Source organism: Genypterus blacodes, unplaced genomic scaffold, assembly GCF_046128005.1.
Source record: "Genypterus blacodes isolate CSIRO-AG114 ecotype Tasmania unplaced genomic scaffold, CSIRO-AGI_Gbla_v1 ptg000105l_1, whole genome shotgun sequence".
Lineage (NCBI taxonomy): Eukaryota > Metazoa > Chordata > Actinopteri > Ophidiiformes > Ophidiidae > Genypterus > Genypterus blacodes.
In genome coordinates this window covers 2239417-2257500 of record NW_027466909.1, presented here as the reverse complement: position 1 = coordinate 2257500, position 18084 = coordinate 2239417, and the positions used below count along the sequence as shown (strand labels likewise).

General features: G+C 44.9%; 1 protein-coding gene across 1 annotated transcript in view; it reads right to left on the bottom strand.

The window, feature by feature from the left end:
- Nucleotides 1-17607, bottom strand: part of srbd1 (S1 RNA binding domain 1) — a 38234-nt gene extending 20627 nt beyond the window's left edge. The window contains exons 1-14 of the mRNA XM_076160250.1: nt 17335-17607; nt 17126-17193; nt 16549-16918; nt 16215-16439; nt 15883-16049; nt 15399-15516; nt 15100-15238; nt 14874-14970; nt 14537-14717; nt 9671-9774; nt 9225-9332; nt 8948-9105; nt 8064-8154; nt 7806-7913 (exon numbers count right to left, since the gene is read on the bottom strand). Coding sequence (XP_076016365.1) covers nt 7806-7913; nt 8064-8154; nt 8948-9105; nt 9225-9332; nt 9671-9774; nt 14537-14717; nt 14874-14970; nt 15100-15238; nt 15399-15516; nt 15883-16049; nt 16215-16439; nt 16549-16918; nt 17126-17193 — 1934 coding nt within the window. The 5' untranslated portion in view covers nt 17335-17607. The remainder of the gene's footprint in view (nt 1-7805; nt 7914-8063; nt 8155-8947; nt 9106-9224; nt 9333-9670; nt 9775-14536; nt 14718-14873; nt 14971-15099; nt 15239-15398; nt 15517-15882; nt 16050-16214; nt 16440-16548; nt 16919-17125; nt 17194-17334) is intronic.
- Nucleotides 17608-18084: the final 477 nt, after the last annotated feature.

Below are 18084 nucleotides of genomic sequence, written 5' to 3'. Positions count from 1 at the left end.
CTTGGCCGGTGTTTGACGTGTACATTGAGCCTTAATGTACATGTTTGTACACCTTAATCATTAAGCTGTACCATCTTGAATACAGTTCTTCACGCCTGCTCTCAACCTAATAGCAACTGTTAAAGAACGCTCGAAAAGATTGCGGCTGTGTGTTATTTTTAAGGAAGCGTTGGGGCTGATTATTGTGTAAAATGCATGTCACTAAAGGGCAGAGCTCAGAGCATATTCAACTGATGTGGCACTAACTCCATCTAGAGGTCAATGGAGTGTACTTCCATTTGTCACTGTCGACTGTCGCTGTCTGTGTGATCTTTGAGAGAGAATAAAAATACAAAAAACAATAGTGTGACTGCATTTAAGTAGTTAATAGTCTGGTCCATGTGACTTCACCTATTAGTCACCTATAATCAACACCTGGAAGTTACACAGTATTCTCCTATATGAGAGGCTCCATGGCTTTGCTAAAGGGTACCAGAGTAGTGACTGTTCATAAATCAAACACAGATCTGTTAACAGTGCTATGTTTATGTCTTGTTGATGTACTCGCTTATCATCTATCAACACAAAGACAGGATAGAGGTTAAACAAAGCCACTGATATGTGTGTCAATGGTGCCTACACACAAATAAGGCTGTCATATTGTTTAGTCCTTTTCTCTCGGGTGGATGGATAGGAAGGAGGGGAGGACAGAGAAAGAGGACGAGGAGGAGGGTGGGGGGAGTCCCCTTAGGGTTTACAAATACGGAGAGGGGGTCAGCGACTCCTCAGTGTTCCTACAACTTCAGATGAATCCATACACAGCCAATCCCAGGGGCCTGGACTTTGTGACCACAACCTTGCCAATCGTAGGAATCCCCTTTAATGAGAAGTGGCAGAGGCCTTCTGCTCACAATCACATTTCAATGAACTTCTCTCCCTGTCTTCATCTCTTTATCATCCTCTCTACTCATCCCTGCCTCCGCCCAACTTTTCCTTTTGTCCGCTTCCTATCCATCGAGCTGACAGCTGACATATCGCCATGGTGACTGTGCTAATGAGCACTGGCACATGACCTTCAAAGAGGTCAAGGCAGAGCTGGTCATTAACCTGACACACACACACATACACAAACATACACGCAGAGTATTGAGCATATCTACAATGGATGGTGTTTTGATATACTTCCACACTGCACACATTTTTACCCAAATCTCTCTCTAAAGTAACAACATACAAAGTTTTGACTTAAATGACCAAGTCCATGTAAACACACTCCCAAACCCCCTCCCCACAGTACTTAGACACAGTTGAACACTTAGGGGTCATGTAAAAGACAGACAGTGGCTCAGTTGGTTGTGTTTGTTAAAAAAGAGTGGAAACGCTAACAAAAACTATCTGAATAAGGACGTGTGCTATGGTGGCAAAGGGAACCCACCAGCCCCTATCATGTCTAACTTAATTAAGGTTACGTGTGGGGCTGCTGGGTAACAGCGCATGGATACAGCTCACAGCCCTTATCACCACGGTGTCCACGACTGTTGTCAAAGCGCGGTCATCACAATGGCAGCCAGCAGAAGGTTGCTTACTGCCCAGCTCTCTGGCCAAGAGGGCAGACGGGCGATGACTTAGCACCCCCACACACACGCACATACAATCGTCTCCCCGCGAGGCAAAGTCAATTGTTGCCTCTTGGTGTAAAGCAATGACTCTGTGCCCCTTCAGGGATTTAGTCAGTCACTACAGCTCTCTTTCCAACTCTACAGCGTGAACACACGGAAACACAGGCTGCCTTTAGCTCCGTCCTGTCCTGAGGGAAGGTCACACCGGATCACCTATCTGCTCCATACTGAAAGTCTTAAAGACACAATGCAGACTTGGAGTATCGAGATATGGAACTCCTAAGGCTGCTGTTAGGGCGGCATAAACACATCTTTAACTTACATTCAATGAACACATCATATATCACCAACCTAACCAACACATTTCTACATTTCTTTGTTTTCTTGCAACTTACTTTCTTGCAAGTTGGACACCCCAGAGTTTGTGAGAACTGAGAAAAACACAAAACATGTCGTGTTATGTATTAAACTCAATCTGTCACTTTCTTTGTCCAGGGCTCTGTGTTCCAGATGTTTGGATTATCCTCCTTTAACTGCATTGGAAAACACTCCTCTGGAAGTTGCCACTTCCCAAATATATTAATGAAACACACACACTCACACAACACACACGACTCTGTCTTGCTGCTCAAACAGCTTGGATCCATTGTTCACTCAGCTGAAAAGCCTGACCTCAGGGAGACGAATTGAGGGATGCGCGCGCGCGCACTAACACACACACACGTCAGATCTAAAGACGATGACATTTTTCACAGAGAAAAGCGTCCAAATGGCAGGTGTCAGGGGCCGTCAGTCTCTAGCAAAGCGCTGGAAGGTAGGCGAGCGAGCGAGCGCGCACACACACACACACACACACACACACACACACACACACACACACACACACACACACACACACACACACACACACACACACACACACACACACACACACACACACACACACACACACACACACACACACACACACACACACACACACACACACACACACACACACACACACACACACACACACACACCAGCTGCCAGTGTGGGGCACGTCTGAAAAGAGCAAAGCCTCACAGACACTTATGTCAGTCTGGTGGCATGCACAAACACACGCACAAACACACACACACAGACACACACACAGACAGACAGACAGACAGACAGATGGCATGTCACACACACTTGTCACCCATGTTTGTCACAGACAGGACCATGGCAGGGAACGGTGGAACCCTAGGGGACGTTGACATGGAGGACAGGGTGGACGGTAGTGAAGAAGGAACCAGGGCGGACCACCAGGGTGGCATAATGCTAAAGGAAGGGGGGAGAGAGACTGGCACATACTCAGTGTCCACCTCCTCCCAATGCCAAAGGTCCTCTGCTTCACCCCCCTGTCCCTACTAAAGCCAAGCCAAGCTATGCAACACACACACACACAAAGATGATTTGCCATAAGGATTCAATAATTCGAGTTTTGTTATCATGGCACCTTAAGTTCTCCTCTGGGATTAAGACGCAGCTCAAAATGAGGCTGAGGTCTTTCAATGCCTCCTCTCGCTCTAACTCCCTCTCACTGTGAGGCCTGTGTCTCATTCTGTCATCACCAGCTCTGCCACTGTATGTTCATCACTCACTCATTGACCCTGGGAGCATGCCCGGACACAGGACATGACAGGGGATACACCACCACCACCCCCGACACACACACACACACACACACACGGTCATGAATACAGTCTACACCACTGTCCTGCAGGTCTTTCAAGTAGCCAGCAATAATGATCTCATTCCACCAGGAGTGAGCTGCAGGGTCCGGTGGGGGCCGTAGTCAAGGACATATCTGAAAGAACGCCTGTTGTGGTTGTGGCTGTCTGTGCATGGTACTGTCTGTGTTTGTGTCCAGATAACAGTGACCCAGTCAAGAACAAAACAATGACTACCACCTAACAGAGGGAGCAATGGCCTTAAAAATACATTAGTTAATAGTTTTTACTTCCAACAATTTAAGTGTAAAGTATTTTCTAAGAATTCCCATAGTTGATCTGTTGCTTGTAGCATTAAGGGCCTGAAGGGCTTAAGGAGAATGCTCCTTTGTGTGTGTGTGTGTGTATAAAAAGTAATGAGGCAGTCATTTCACTGCCTTCAGCAGTGATAGCACAGATCAAGCGGTCAAGAACGAGGATGTGTTTCGGGTTTGCTGTAAGCAGTGAAATTAGTTTGTGTGTGTGTGTTATGTGTGTATCATCTTCTTTGCCCAAAGATCTCTCTAACCTTACCCCACATCTTACCCTCTGATAACTTTAACATCAGCTTATTGCAGTCAAACTTGGCATCCTTCCTTCACAAAGCCCTAAATACACACATGACTGTGTCCTGGCCTAATTCCATTGTTCACATTAAATTTGTTCCCACTTTCAGTTGAAGGAAGCTGCCAAGCTGTATTGGATGATGTCATTTACTGCAAACTACAGTAGAAATGCAAAACAAAGTGTCAGTTCAGGAATGTTAAATTGTGAAGGCCGCAGTAAAGCTGTGGGATCTGATGACGATGTGTGTCACGTGTTAATACAGCAGCCGCTCCATTTTACACCATCAGTGGGCGAGGGGTCATGTGCCGCCGTCACCCGGACAACACGCCACTGACAATCACAACCTGGCCCTCTCACACAGACATGTGTCTAGCCGGTGTGGGACACTACAGGGGCTGTGTTATGTGCTCTGACATACCCTGAGTGTGCCACCAGTCAGTACTAAGCACGTCACACACACAGAGGGAGAGAGGGAGAGAGAGAGCGAGAGAGGCAAGTGTGGTAGCTGCCAGCAGGTTTTAATGACAATGCCCAGACTACAAGGACAGCCGTTACATATTCAAATCCACACATACAGGATGAAGCCACCTACATCCTAGAAGACATAATTGACCTGAGAGGGAGGTGGTGAGCATATTTCTGTTGAACTGATGTGACAAATGAATGTACAGCAGGAGCTCTTTAAATTGCTGGGCCACAGCTGTATGGCAAACAGCCCAATGTGCCTCCAGCGGGGCCAGGGAGGCTACAGACACACCTTGTCAGCTCCATAACACCTCATGCTGTATAATGTCCAGCAGGATGCTGGTAATGTATAAAGCCACTCCTGAAGCTTAAATTATATAAAGTTCTAATGAAACACTAGTTTTAATTGATTGGCTGTGACAGCCGATAGCACAGACGATCTTTATTAACCACAAACACAACAGAAGAAAACTACTTGGAAACGGATGTGTGAAACTCAATCAATGTCATACTGATTAGTGATAGAATCCAGAAGGAGCTCCACATGCAAAGCTATTTTCACAACGCAGATTATTTAACATTACTGGATTAAACAGGGCAATGTGTATCCGTGGCGATGGGGGTGACTGGGGTCTGCTGCTGCCAAGAGCTTCATAAGCTCATATTGTGTTTACTGAAGATGCACAGCCAAAAAGAGAGCTCTCAGTTGGATGCAAAGATAAGCAATCAGTGCATTGGCAAAACTATTACACCTGAATGTTAATGCAAGTTTCACCCCTGCCAAGCATAATGTCAGGGGTTTCAATAAGAATATCTGATGTTTCACTGTGATTCGCTCTGACGCACGAAACTGCGCACACACATAGTAAGTAGGAAAGTCCCACTGGCTGCCATTCAAACTGAGCACTGAGGCGGAAGGGGGGGAGTGTGTGTGGAGGAGACAGGGTGGAGATGGGTGGGGGAGTTGGGTTGGTGGCTCAAAGAATGCTAAGAGAGAGAAAGGAAGCAGACGGTGCAAATGAGGCAACTGACCACGGTGCTGTCCAGGTGGGGAGGAGAGGAGAGGAGAGGAGAGGAGAGGAGGCCAAACAGGCAGAGAGTGAGGAATGAAGGGAAAGTCTGCATTACCAAAACATTCCTTGGCTCCTGCGAGTCTAAATATACGCACCCAGTCACACAAACCACAGGCATGCAATATTTATCATTATACTTCTATACAAATTTGAAAAACCTTTCAACACCGCTAATGTCACGTTTTTCCTGGCAAGTCTATCTAAACAAGGTAATGATGCTAAAAAAATCGGATCGTCAGCAATCCAATTAACACAATGAAGGTTAAATACAATGTTTCTCTTGTACACTTGCTCTCTGTCTCTCTCGCTCTCTCTCTCTCTCTCTCTCTCTCTCCCCCTCTCTCTCTCTGTCTCCCTCACTTTCTCTTTCACACTGTGTGTGTGTGTGTGTGTGTGTGTGTGTGTGTGAGTTTCCCACCTATGCCAGCAGCCTGACATGCTACACCTGTCAGTCGCACACAATTTAAACTCTGCTTGGGCGTCTGATCAACCATGAAATGCTCATACATACATAGCAACACGCCGTCACAACGTATAAGAAACTAGGTCGCTTAATTACATGGGGGGGACGTTCACAGCGAGCAGTTTGACCCCTCGCTGTTTCACATACATACAAAACCATTTGCCGTCATTGCCATCATCCCCGTTGCTGTGGTGATGATGTTTTTCCGTAATGGCAAGTCAGGGTCAGCAGTGGGTCGAACAGCAGGGGCACAAGGTATGGAAATTAGGATTACAAATTGTCAGGACGTGCACTTCATTATTATTAGCATTTAAATTTATAGGTTGAGCCAGCAAACTAAGCAATTCTCTTAAATCACCACAAGTGAGTCGCTCTGATTAAGTCTAGTTGGGCTACGGTCACATCAAGCCCAATTCAGACGAATTTGCCCATCACTCTTGTAAATGTTTAACTAAAGAGTGAATCAAAAGACAAGCTTGTTAATAAATAAGGATTTTGTAGCTGAAATTCCTCAAATCCTTCAGAAAAAAAGAGATATTTCCATAACAATACAGGTCGATACTACTACTCCACCACACAATCATACACATATCAGATCAGTTTAGCTTTAAAGATATAAATAGCAGATGTGGCGACTCCCAGTGATCTCTGGTTGAAGAGTATCCTGCACACTTTCCTTTTCACCCTAAGAACCTTGGACTACTTAACACCAGCCTGTACATGAGTCCAATGCTACCGAATATAAAAGACTAAGTCTAGATCTGTAGCCAACATCTGTAATGTATCCACAATAAAGCACACACACACACACGCATGTGTCACCTTTAACATCTAAAGTATGTTTTTGTGCAGATATAAGCTACAGTCCAAAGAAACCAACGCCTGGCTTCACACCAACTCAAGAGCGATATCATCTGGATAACAGCAACCATATTTCTATGGCTTATGTCAAAATATCATCTCTCTTCTCTTCTAAAGTTCATGCACTTGCACAAGCCTTTATTCTGCAAACCCTATTAAGGAGAAGACGGAGCCTTTTCACATGTGTTACTTGCTGCGAAAATACAGTTAATCACATCAGGTGAAAGAGGACAGCGGGCCTGGACCACATCACACAGACGTCCAGCCTTTTACTGAAGCACAGAGCTTCAACGGCTTCACCGCAAGAATGAACAAGAGAGACATTATATCGCATAAAGTGCTGCTAGGACGAAAAAAAAACATCTGCCATCAAAATAATCATGTGAAAGTTAACCTGCTAAACGCCTCATTTCAACTGTTTGGGTTCTTGGAAACAGAAAATGAAACTTTTTTATTACAATGAAGTGTCGACCTCACACAAAACTCTATATGCTTTTATTGAACGTAGCAATAAATTCAGCATACCACTAACTCACTAACTCTCAGACACACACACACACACACACACACACACACACACACACACACACACACACACACACACACACACACACACACACACACACACACACACACTCCTCTGAATCATTCTAGGCAATGGTCTTGGTTCTAACCTCAAATCAACAAACACACATGGAACTCAGCTGAGAGGGAAAGAGATAGGGTGAAGAGAGGCCAGTGGTTGTTATGTTTGGACCCAGGTTCTGTTCTGCTGTATTGTGAAGTGTGGACTGGGCCTGGTTACAGACGGAGAGGACCACAAAATGTCAATTTAATTGGGTTGAAGTGAAACAAAGTCCAGATGGCTTTAATAGACAATACTTGCTTGAGGGACATTCCTATTTGTCTTTCACTCCATTTGATTCCATTTGCTTTCTCGCTCCCACATATTTTTCTCCTCTGTCCTCTGTTCTATTCCACATTCCTCCATCACTCCGTTCACGTTTCCTCTCCTGCCCACGTTTCTCTCTCTTTTGTGACATACCAGTAGGACACATTCAGGGGATGAAAGTAGCGTCTGGAGATGAGGTCGGCGAAGAAGGACTCCGTCTCGCGGCACGCCGTCCCGTTGCCAATGACGATCCTGCTGCAGCTAGGGTGGAGAGAAGGAGGGGGAGCGAATAGCAAAATGGAGGCAGGCACCATTAGCGATGGACAGAAGAAAAGGAGGTGTCATTCTGTTTTGTGCCTGATGCAGGTCAATGACCTCATATCATAAATTCAGTTTATTTTGTAACAGTACCTGTATTTCAGCATAAGATGGCGCAGTTTGGCTGCTTCTTTCTGCTGGCCTGAATTGTGCAAGTAGAAGATATCTGTATGGAGAATCTGACCTATGACAGAGAAACAGGGAGGGGAGGGAGGGAGAAGAGAGAGAGTGAAAGAGCGAGAGAGAGAGAGCGAGAGAGCGAGAGAGCGAGAGAGAGAGAGAACGAAAAGATTTACAAGGCAGCACTGCGGCAAATAAACAAATCTGCCCCTTCCTGTCATCCTCAAAGCTTGTGTGGATCTAAACGTACAGCTCTGGCAGGACGTCACGTGAGCTTTGAACCATCAAACCTGGGACCGCCAAGTTGGACCTGACGTGATGCCCACACATGTTTGTGCCAGTGGGAATAGTAGCCACACAATCAGTCACCTGGAGGGTGGGACCAACACTTACCCAGTGTGAAGCCACACCCACTGAGAGACGTGCTGGGAACACGCAGCACAGCAGACACGCCAGACACACATGCATATATGCACACACACGGTTTACACACCAGGGTCATGCCAACTGGTATCCCGTCTCTGACATACAACACCCACACATGACACACACGTCACACGGCATCTTTCCACACATTTGGGCTTCAAAAGTGGTTAACCAGCATGAGCAGCAGGACAGCATTTCAGAATGCATGCTTTTAGTCCAGTTGAAAACATGAAGGTGACACTACAGTGGGCCTGCAATAGTTCATTTTCATTTGGACAGTACCATCTTTTGAAAGGAATTTATCAGAACAAATAATGCTGTGCAGCCAGATGCCAATTAAACATCTGCATCACCTCTTTGATTATGTATCTTCAATAATTCAGCAGCCTTAAACAATAGTGGGGGTATGTACATGAGTGCTGAACACTTACTGGTGGGTGAGAGGATGGCCAGCTTGCAGCCATGTCTGAAGCCCGGGTCCACGCCCAGAATGACACAGCCCCTGACTGGACACACCAACAGGCGCTGGCGGAGGTTACGCACAAACATGGCAATGGATTCCTTCTCTGCTGCGCTTGTCAGCTTGGTCCTGATGAAACAGAAAGTGAGAGACAGAGATAAGAGAGGGACAGAAAGAAAGTGTGTGTATATGTAGAGAGGGAGACAGAGAGCTTAGGAGAGAGGGGGGGGCAGTAGACTGCTCTGTACCTGTAGCTCCTGGTGAGGAAAGGCAGAATGAGCCTTTTGTAAGAGTCCTCTACTGCATTCTTTATGATATTCCTGAGTTCCTCTCGAGCAAATGTTTTAGGCCTCCACCTGTTAAACACAATTTGTACTCATAAATGCATGCATACTGTGTGTTCAACTGAGGTTCTTCCGGTAACTCTCTGACTCAAGCATCCTCTCAAGTGACAATGAAGTCTCCCTCACACACAGAAATTTACTATTTTATTCTTTTGAACATGGTTTTGTGTGACAGTTTGAAAACAAATGAGTTGATATTATAATTATTAGTTGACTGAAAACATTACATACGTTACATAGATACAACAAAATTATTTCCAGTGACATCATTGTGTGTGTATGTGTGTGTACATGGCTGCCCGGCTGTCTGTCAGTGTGTTTAAGGGTGTTTGTGTTACCGTGTGTCTGACCTGTTGTTGATGCACCACCTACTGAAGTCATCATTCACCCTGCCTGGAATGTTCACCTTCACCGTCAAAATCTTCAGGCTCTCCCCTCGGTTGATAGCCAGGGTCTAGTACATACACAGACACAGACACAGACACAGACACAGACACAGACACAGGCACAGACACAGGCACAGGCACAGGCACAGGCACAGACAGAACAAACAAGAATTCCCCTGGTTAATCCATGGCTATACTGTATGAAGACCGTGTAGAACAAGTTTTAAAAGAATCACATAATATGTCCCTAAGCAGTTGTGACACTTCCCAAAGTTTATGTTTTATGGTTTGCTTATTTCTATTCGGAGGCACCTTACACTCATGCACACACACACACACATACACACAACCACATCTACAAACAAAATCTTAACTATTCAATCACACGTATACTTCCTTAACGAGCCTTATAGTGTGTCCTGTGGCCAGGCGTGTTGTGATGTGTGCAAGTCCCCCCCCCCCCCCCCTCAGAGGAACTGTTACATGCTGTTAAGTGTCTGACCTTTTCAGCGGGGAACCTTTAGTCCGCCACGGAACACACGGCCGAGAAACAAGACATCAATCTGGTGCCCAAGCGGAAGAAACGAGCTGACAAATGCCACCATTACGCCACCATCAGCGCTGAGACCGCCAGGCCTACACCCACACGCATTATGCCACAACTATTACCGATCAGCGCCACCCTCAGATGTACTGCCACACACACACACACACACACACACACACACACACACACACACACAAAACAAAACCTAATGGCGAGTTTGCTTGAATTACGCTAAAAGTTAGATTTCTCTTCTTCTGGCATGTTTCTGCCTCAGGCCGCCACATTGACTGTGATGATGTTTCTCATGCAATCTTCATCAAAGCACTGAAGTTTAACATGGTGTTGAATGGAGGAAGCATTAAAGAAAAGTTGCAGAGCTTCACAGCAGGAAACGGTCTGCTTGTATACGCTATAAAGGGTTAATTACTTAAATATCGCCATGAAACACTAACACTTGATACTTTAACACTTGAAAAATGATATAAAATTGAATAATACAGAAACATTTCAGGGCATTCATCCTCCCGACTGCCAAGATGCAAATCACCCTATTTTCTGACCAACCTAAGCTCAACCTAACAACACCTTTGCTTCTCTGCACTCTGTAATCTAACTAACACAAAACCCCAAATAAAAGCTTTTTGCCGGTTTGTCAAACACACAGGGCTGCTTGAAAACACACACCAAGACAATGATAAAATGGTGATTTGATCCATGTCCTCTGATCCATTGTCTTCTGCTCTGTTCTTACTGATAAATGTGGAGGGTGATCTGAAAGGAAAGGTGGTGATGTGAGACAGAGTCTGTGTGTGTGTGTGTGTGTGTGTGTGTGTGTGTGTGTGTGTGTGTGTGTCTGTGTGTGTGTGTGTGTGTGTGTGTGTGTGTATTAAATGGGCCTGAAGTGACAGGTAGCCAAGTACCGGCCAGACCCTGACAGGAGGAGACTGACTGGTCTGTGGTGTCCGTCCAGCAGCCCCCCAAGGGAGGGCAGCCAGCCAAACACACGTCCTCTCTCTATCTGTCTCTTTTTCTCTCTCACCCTTTCTTTATACGAACACTGTCATCAACACATCTACCAATCTGACATATCAACTCAGCAGAGAGACAGCTACACACGCACTCTTTGATGTGGCTTACACATGGAACATACATTTACCATTCACGTGTGTAAAAGGAGCTGTGTTGCAACGACTTTGGGCCGATGTGACTCACTTTATTAATAATCTATCCATAACATGTCTATTTAAAATCTGTCTGTCATTCAGCAAAATTCAGATATAATTGATGTATTTTAGGAATGAAGTTTTCTCTTGGATCAACTTCAGGCCTCAGCTTAACACTGAGGCAGAGATATCGTTTTTGGAAAATGTCAGTTAGTCATGAATTGATCAATTAAAAAACACTAAAGCTCAATAAATAAGCTCCGCAGCTTTTCAGTGTATTATGACTGCTGACGTTTGTTTGTAGAATTCAGTTTGACATTTTTCATATTTAGTTTAAAATCTACAAGTCTCTGAATAAGCCTCTACTTTAATTTGAATGTAGTATTCATACATTAAGACATGTTTTATTACTTATCAAGCAAAATGTGTAGAGCCTCTCCTTAGCCATAAAATGCAAGATGGTTAAGAAGTATAATGTTCTTCCTAAAAACAGATATTATAAGTGGTAAAACATAAGGAATGTAAGCTACATTGAGTGAATATTATTCTTCAGACAGAATGATTCTGGGTCAATATTTACTTTGCACATATGAAGGAGGATCGGCGGCTGCGAGGGATCTCCGTCCTGTACGATACACCCAAATTTACACAAACACAGCGGCGGCTTGGGGAGAAGGTTCTACTCTTTCTGTCCTTTTTCCCTCCTCTCTCTCTATCCAAAAACAAACACTTACACGACACGAGGGCAGAGACACGCTGACAACGCCTCTACAGGAATAATAAACCTGATCTGAGGGAAGAGGGAGAAAAGAGAAAGGCAGGTCACTTAGTAATAACTTAAAATTTAAATGGTTTACAATTTGGCTTTCCTCGATATTACATGTTTGATTACATCGGCTGTAAGTATTTAACTTCATGGACAGGATGCAACAGAAGAAAAGTGAAGTCAGGAGGAGGATTATTGACACATTCATCAATTGAACCAGTGCGCCACAAGGAAAAGTACAGATTCTATTATTTAACTTGAGCGTAAAGACCTCAACCGCTGCTATAACGCAGATAAACACAACTAAATCTGAGGCTGACTTTGTATCTAAGTGACAGAAGCCTGTTTTTCCAACTTATCCATCAAAAGAAGTGATTAATTGATAGAACAGTTCCATTTATCTACGGTTCTCTCCAGGCTAATCTTAGAGCGGAGCGCTAAACTACCATTTGATGGTGCAAATCACATTAAAAGCAAGACGTCTACGCTTTCAACAAATCCATCATGGCACGCTTTAACTCTGCACCGGGTCTTTATAGCTATGAGGTAAATGCATGAGCTTCTAAGAAGGCCTCAAATCTAATCTGATGGAATCAAATCTGAGCACAGCATCTCGGCTGTCAATTGATTGATCCTTTAAGACATACTGAACGCAATGTATGTACACTATAGCTACTTGTTAAACTAATAAAACCATTACATTCAACAACCTAGTATAAATGCTTTCAACAGCAACGGGCAATCAGTTAGTGAACCCACACACATACCATGAAATATAATGCAGTGTATATTGTGTTTTACTATTATCAGTTATCATGTTATTCACTTATATACGTCTTATGTTTGCCATCGTATTTCACCTATCGTTCCATATGACTCTTTATCCCTTTTCTAAATGATGTCTGTATACTATAATACATTTGTTAATTATCTAACTTTGCCTTCCAACACAGAGAAACACTTCAGGAGAACTTGCTAATGTCCTGATTTCCTTCCGTCCCTCGCTCTAATTCTCCATCCGTGGCCTTTAACAAACCACCGGAGCAGGGGCTTAATAAAGTGTGCTAAATCAAACAGGCAAGTGTATGTTCACACACATGCCTCCTGTCAAAACACATCTCCCACCTGCTCCCCCTTCACGCCAACTTGATGGCTAGAAAAGGTTCGTTTTAGCCGGAATCCGACAGCTCGCAGGGTCACAGCAGCCTGTGGATTAACACTCTGTGACAAAGGCAAGTCATCGAATTAACGGCGTCACGTACAAGGCGAAGAGAGGCAGAGCGGGGAGGTGCAGAGTGGATGGGGGGGGGGGGATAAGTGAAGGCCGCACTTCCACGTCACTCTGCACTGTTCATTCCCTCCGTGCCCCCCCCTCCCCCAGCCCGACTCCCCCTCCATCCCTCCACCCGCCTGTGGGTCCAGCAGCAGCTGTCGCTACAGGAGAGCGCCTGTCAATCAGCCCTTCCTAATCCAATGGCATGTCAGCAGGGGACATGTCACATATGTTGAGAGGAGAGGATGAGAGGACTTGTGGTGTGTGTGTGTGTGTGTGCGTGTGCGTGTGCGTGTGTGTGTGTGTGTGTGTGTGTGTGTGTGACTGCAGGGCAGTGTGTGGTGGGGCAGAGTTGAAGGCAGCGATGGAAGCTGTGGTGACATGAGGTCTGAGTAACCCACCAGTCACTAGAGGGACAGAGGGGGGGGGGGCAGGCGGGGCAGAAGAGGCAGAGGCGAAGGAGGGGGAAACACAGAGGCACAGGGAAACTACGACTGACATGGGCAGCATTCAGAGGTGGCATGCATGAGGCAGACCAGAATGATGCAAATGCAAACAGATGGTGTGCATTTGTTTGTTTGTGTGTGTGTGTGTGTGTGTGTGTGTGTGTGTGTGTGTGTGTGTGTGTGTGTGTGTGTGTGTGTGTGTGTGTGTGTGTGTGTGTGTGTGTGTGTGTGTGTGTGTGTGTGTGTGTGTGTGTACGCTTATGTCCTCAGACAAACTGAATGCAGACTAATAACAGTCAACAAATCTTAAAAATAAGCAGAAACAGACTTAAAGTTCAGTACACAGAATAAGAGCAAATGTTTCATGTAACAAAACAAAAAACAAATCAAATACTTGAAGCCTGTTTTTAGCCACGGGATGAAGTTGGTTCATCTGTCTCGTGGGAAGTTTGTGTCATTTGTAAGTATGCTTTAACTGGTTAATTATTCGTTCAGGCTGTACTTTGTTAGAAACTGAAGTATTGAATAACACAAACAAGAGTCCAACCAGTGCTAAATTGTGATGTCATGTGTGAAAGTGTATGGACGGACAGATGAGCGATGGGACTGGTGACCTGGCCTGTCCTCATTCTTACCTGATGGGGCTGGATGCGCTGGATGCAGCAGCTGAACTTGAAGTAAAGGTTGAACTTGTCGATGTCTTTGATTTTGTTCTGGGGCTTCCATTGATTTGGATTGCCTTTATCTGGCTTCTCCTGCTCTTTCAGGGCTGATCTCGACACGGAGGACTCTAAACTCACGTAGCTGTTCTCACACCTGAGACAGAGGAAAGGAGAAGGAAAAGAGGGGAGGAGACCAACCGATAAGTATAAAGGTATTAACAAGACAAATGTACAGAATATCATTTTCAGTTAGGGTCAGCAGATCTCCATGAACATAAGAACAGTAGCATGTGTGTCAACATGTTCTCACAATGATTTCACGTAGGTGAGCGTGTCCGGGTCTTTAGCTATCATATCAGCCAAGATATGCTCCACACCAGTAGCAACTTCTTCCACCGATGACAAACCTGACAAACACACACACACATACACACACTTGAGAATAGCACTTTCACTTAGCTTATGGCCATATCAGTGCACAGTTACAACGTGGTTTGTAAATGTGCTTTAATAACTGCTTAACTTTTCACCCTTACCCTCAGTACCGGCTTTGACCAATGACCTTAAATCCAGTGTGTGTGGCGTTTCCATTAATGCGGTGGCGGCGACCTCGAGGCCGAGTGCTTTGGCCCTGCGTGCCTTGGTCAGCTTACTTCCCTTCTTATAAGGAGAATACTGCAGAAAGGAGAAGACAGATAAAATGGTCCTTAAATAAAAATAAAAAGGAAATGTGATGTGAAAATGTCTGCAATTTTCAAGTGTGGAGCCCTTAGATGACATTTAAAAATTAACTTGAAATAAGGAGTGTATCTGAGGTCATAAATGTGACTCTGACCACATGATCCAGTTCATCAGCCGATCGGCAGCTCCTCAGATTTTGTTCCAGCTCGGTTGTCAACACCCCGTCCTTCTTAAGGGTCTGGATCACAGACTGGGTCTTTTTGGCCAGAGAGCTACAAAAACACACAGACACACAGATATATATAGATAAGAAAATCTGGTCGGCTAAATTCCAAACACACATAAAGCGGCTATAGAGATTGGATGGATATGCAACTGATGTAGATCCATGCAGGCAGAACACAAGCAGTCAAGCTCTAGACACCAAAGCTTGACTGTTACCGCCATCTAGTGGCCAATACTTGAATTAACCAGCAAACTGTGAATGTGAAACTCTACATTTTAACTTGCCGTTTCACCTCTCTCTCTCACACCCACCAACACCCACTCCCACTCCCACACCCACACCCAGACACAGACACAGACACAGACACAGACACACAGACACACAGACACACGGAGACAGACACACTGCCTACCGTAACTCCTCATACACAAGCTGGACATCTCTGACGGCATCAGCATCCATGTGGTTGATCATCTCTTTCCGGTAACGGACCATAAACGGCACCGTGTTCTCCTCGCGAAGCAGTTGAATGATATTTACACTCACCCACCGCTCCACACACGTCAGCTTAGATAGTAGCTATGAGGAGAGACACACACACAAATGTCACTCATGAGAGACATGGACACAAACTTTTCCAGGTATCAGTACCTCAGCAACAACATTGTGTCCTCTCAACTATCTAGCCAAGTCATGGTAACAACTTTTAGTGTGTAGTTGATTATGTGAACTAGGTAAACAAACCTCTATCAGGTCCCAGCTCATATTGAGCTCATTCTTCAGAGCTCGTGCTTCTGGTGAGTGTAAAGCAGTGGGCAGTCCCTGGCAGGCACCGCCGGTCTTCTGTTTCTTCAGACAAGGCTCGTCAAATGTGAAATCTTCCTCCTCTTCTTCCTCCTTCTTCATGGCGAGCCTGGCCGCACACAAGCTGTCCAACTGATGGGTCTCTGACACATGAAATGAAACCCTCTGCAACGAGAGAGGAGAGGAAGCTTTGATACAAGGTGACATCAGGCTCACAAAAGATTATTATTGTTATCAAGTGAATTATTCTTTCTTAAAAGCCAAAGCCTCTTACCTCCTCCTTCATTCTGACGCTTGGCTCACCCGCCTCTTCACAGTGCACTTGTGTTTCTGCTTGTCTTTCTTCGGCCTCGTCCTCCTTCTTCTCCTCCTTTAGTGCTCCTGACCTAGATGTTCCAGGAGCATTAGGAGATGTTTGGGCCCGTGGTTTCCCCGCTGAGGCAGGTTTCCGTGGGGCCCTTGGCTTGGGTTCTTTAGGCACTTTGGGAGCTTTGGGTTCCTTAGGCTTGGCAGGTCTCTTGGCAGCTGCTTTCTTCGGCCCTGCTGCCGGGGCTTTGGTGGGTTTCTTTGAACCCTTTGGCTTTGGCTCCTCTGGCTTCCATTCCTCACCTTCCTCACCACTACTTATGGTCTGTGTAAAGGACCTGATGGTAGAGTAAAACAGCAGAATGAAGGATAGTGCAGTGGCATAGTGGCGTCATAGCAAAGGTTCAAATGCTGTGCCAACCCTTTCTGTGTAATGTATAGTTTGTATGGTCACGTTCATATTACTTGACTTAACTCTCAAGCTTCTCCATATCTAACTAATTCACCTTCTATGACCACACACACACAAACACACACACACTTACAGGTCGCTGTCCACATCTGTGTATTTGACTGCTTTACAGGTCGTTGTCGCTCTGGGTCTTCGCATCATCTGTTTGAAGATTAGATGTCAAATTGTAACATCACATCATCGTATTAGCGTTAAGCAGCACCATAGTGTTACTTTAGGCAGGTCAGTATATCTCTCAAAAACACCATTATACACAGAGCCAGCCCACTTTGAGCCTCCTACCTTGTGAAGTCGCTACAAACCAAGCGAAAGGTGAAGTTGTAAGTTTGCTCTCGCTAGCTTCTTTCAAAATTGGCGCTTCTCGTTAGCTAGCTAGCGCTCATTGGAGCTCTGTTGGTTTGGTTTATGTTTCCCTAATGGCATCTATCGGGACGGCATTAACAATATTTATACGTCGTCTTTGTGTATAAATGCTCGGTTTATTTGTGGATATTCCAGCATACAACGTCATGCAGCAGCTTCTCCGCTACATTTCACGAAGTAAACAGAGGTGAATTTGCTTCCTGTGACGCTGCGGGTTCAACCAATCAGAGCAGTCCAACAGTCTTAAAGGGGAACAACTGTCTAATCAGTCTAGACTAGAGTTTTGGAACAGGAAATGATATTTATTTATTTATTTATTTAGCGATACATGTTTGGCTTTTGATGGTAAAAAAAAATCAACTGAATCACACAAGTGTCTGTTCTTGCCTTTGTATTTATATTATATATAATGATGAATTGAGCGGTGGGCTTGGTAAGTGTACTGAGTAACCCTTTGTAGGGTTCAGCTCTGGACTCAGCCTTTTTCAATCTGGGATGTTGATGGTATTCAAATGTAATCTTATTTTCATATTGTGAACCAAATGTCGGCCCCAAAACCATAATTGAAAAATGTAGCTGTCAAACTGTAGAGTTGCCACTGAATTGATTGACATGCCCTTTAATAAGGGGACTAATGGTAGACAGAAACTAAATGTAATGTATTTATAC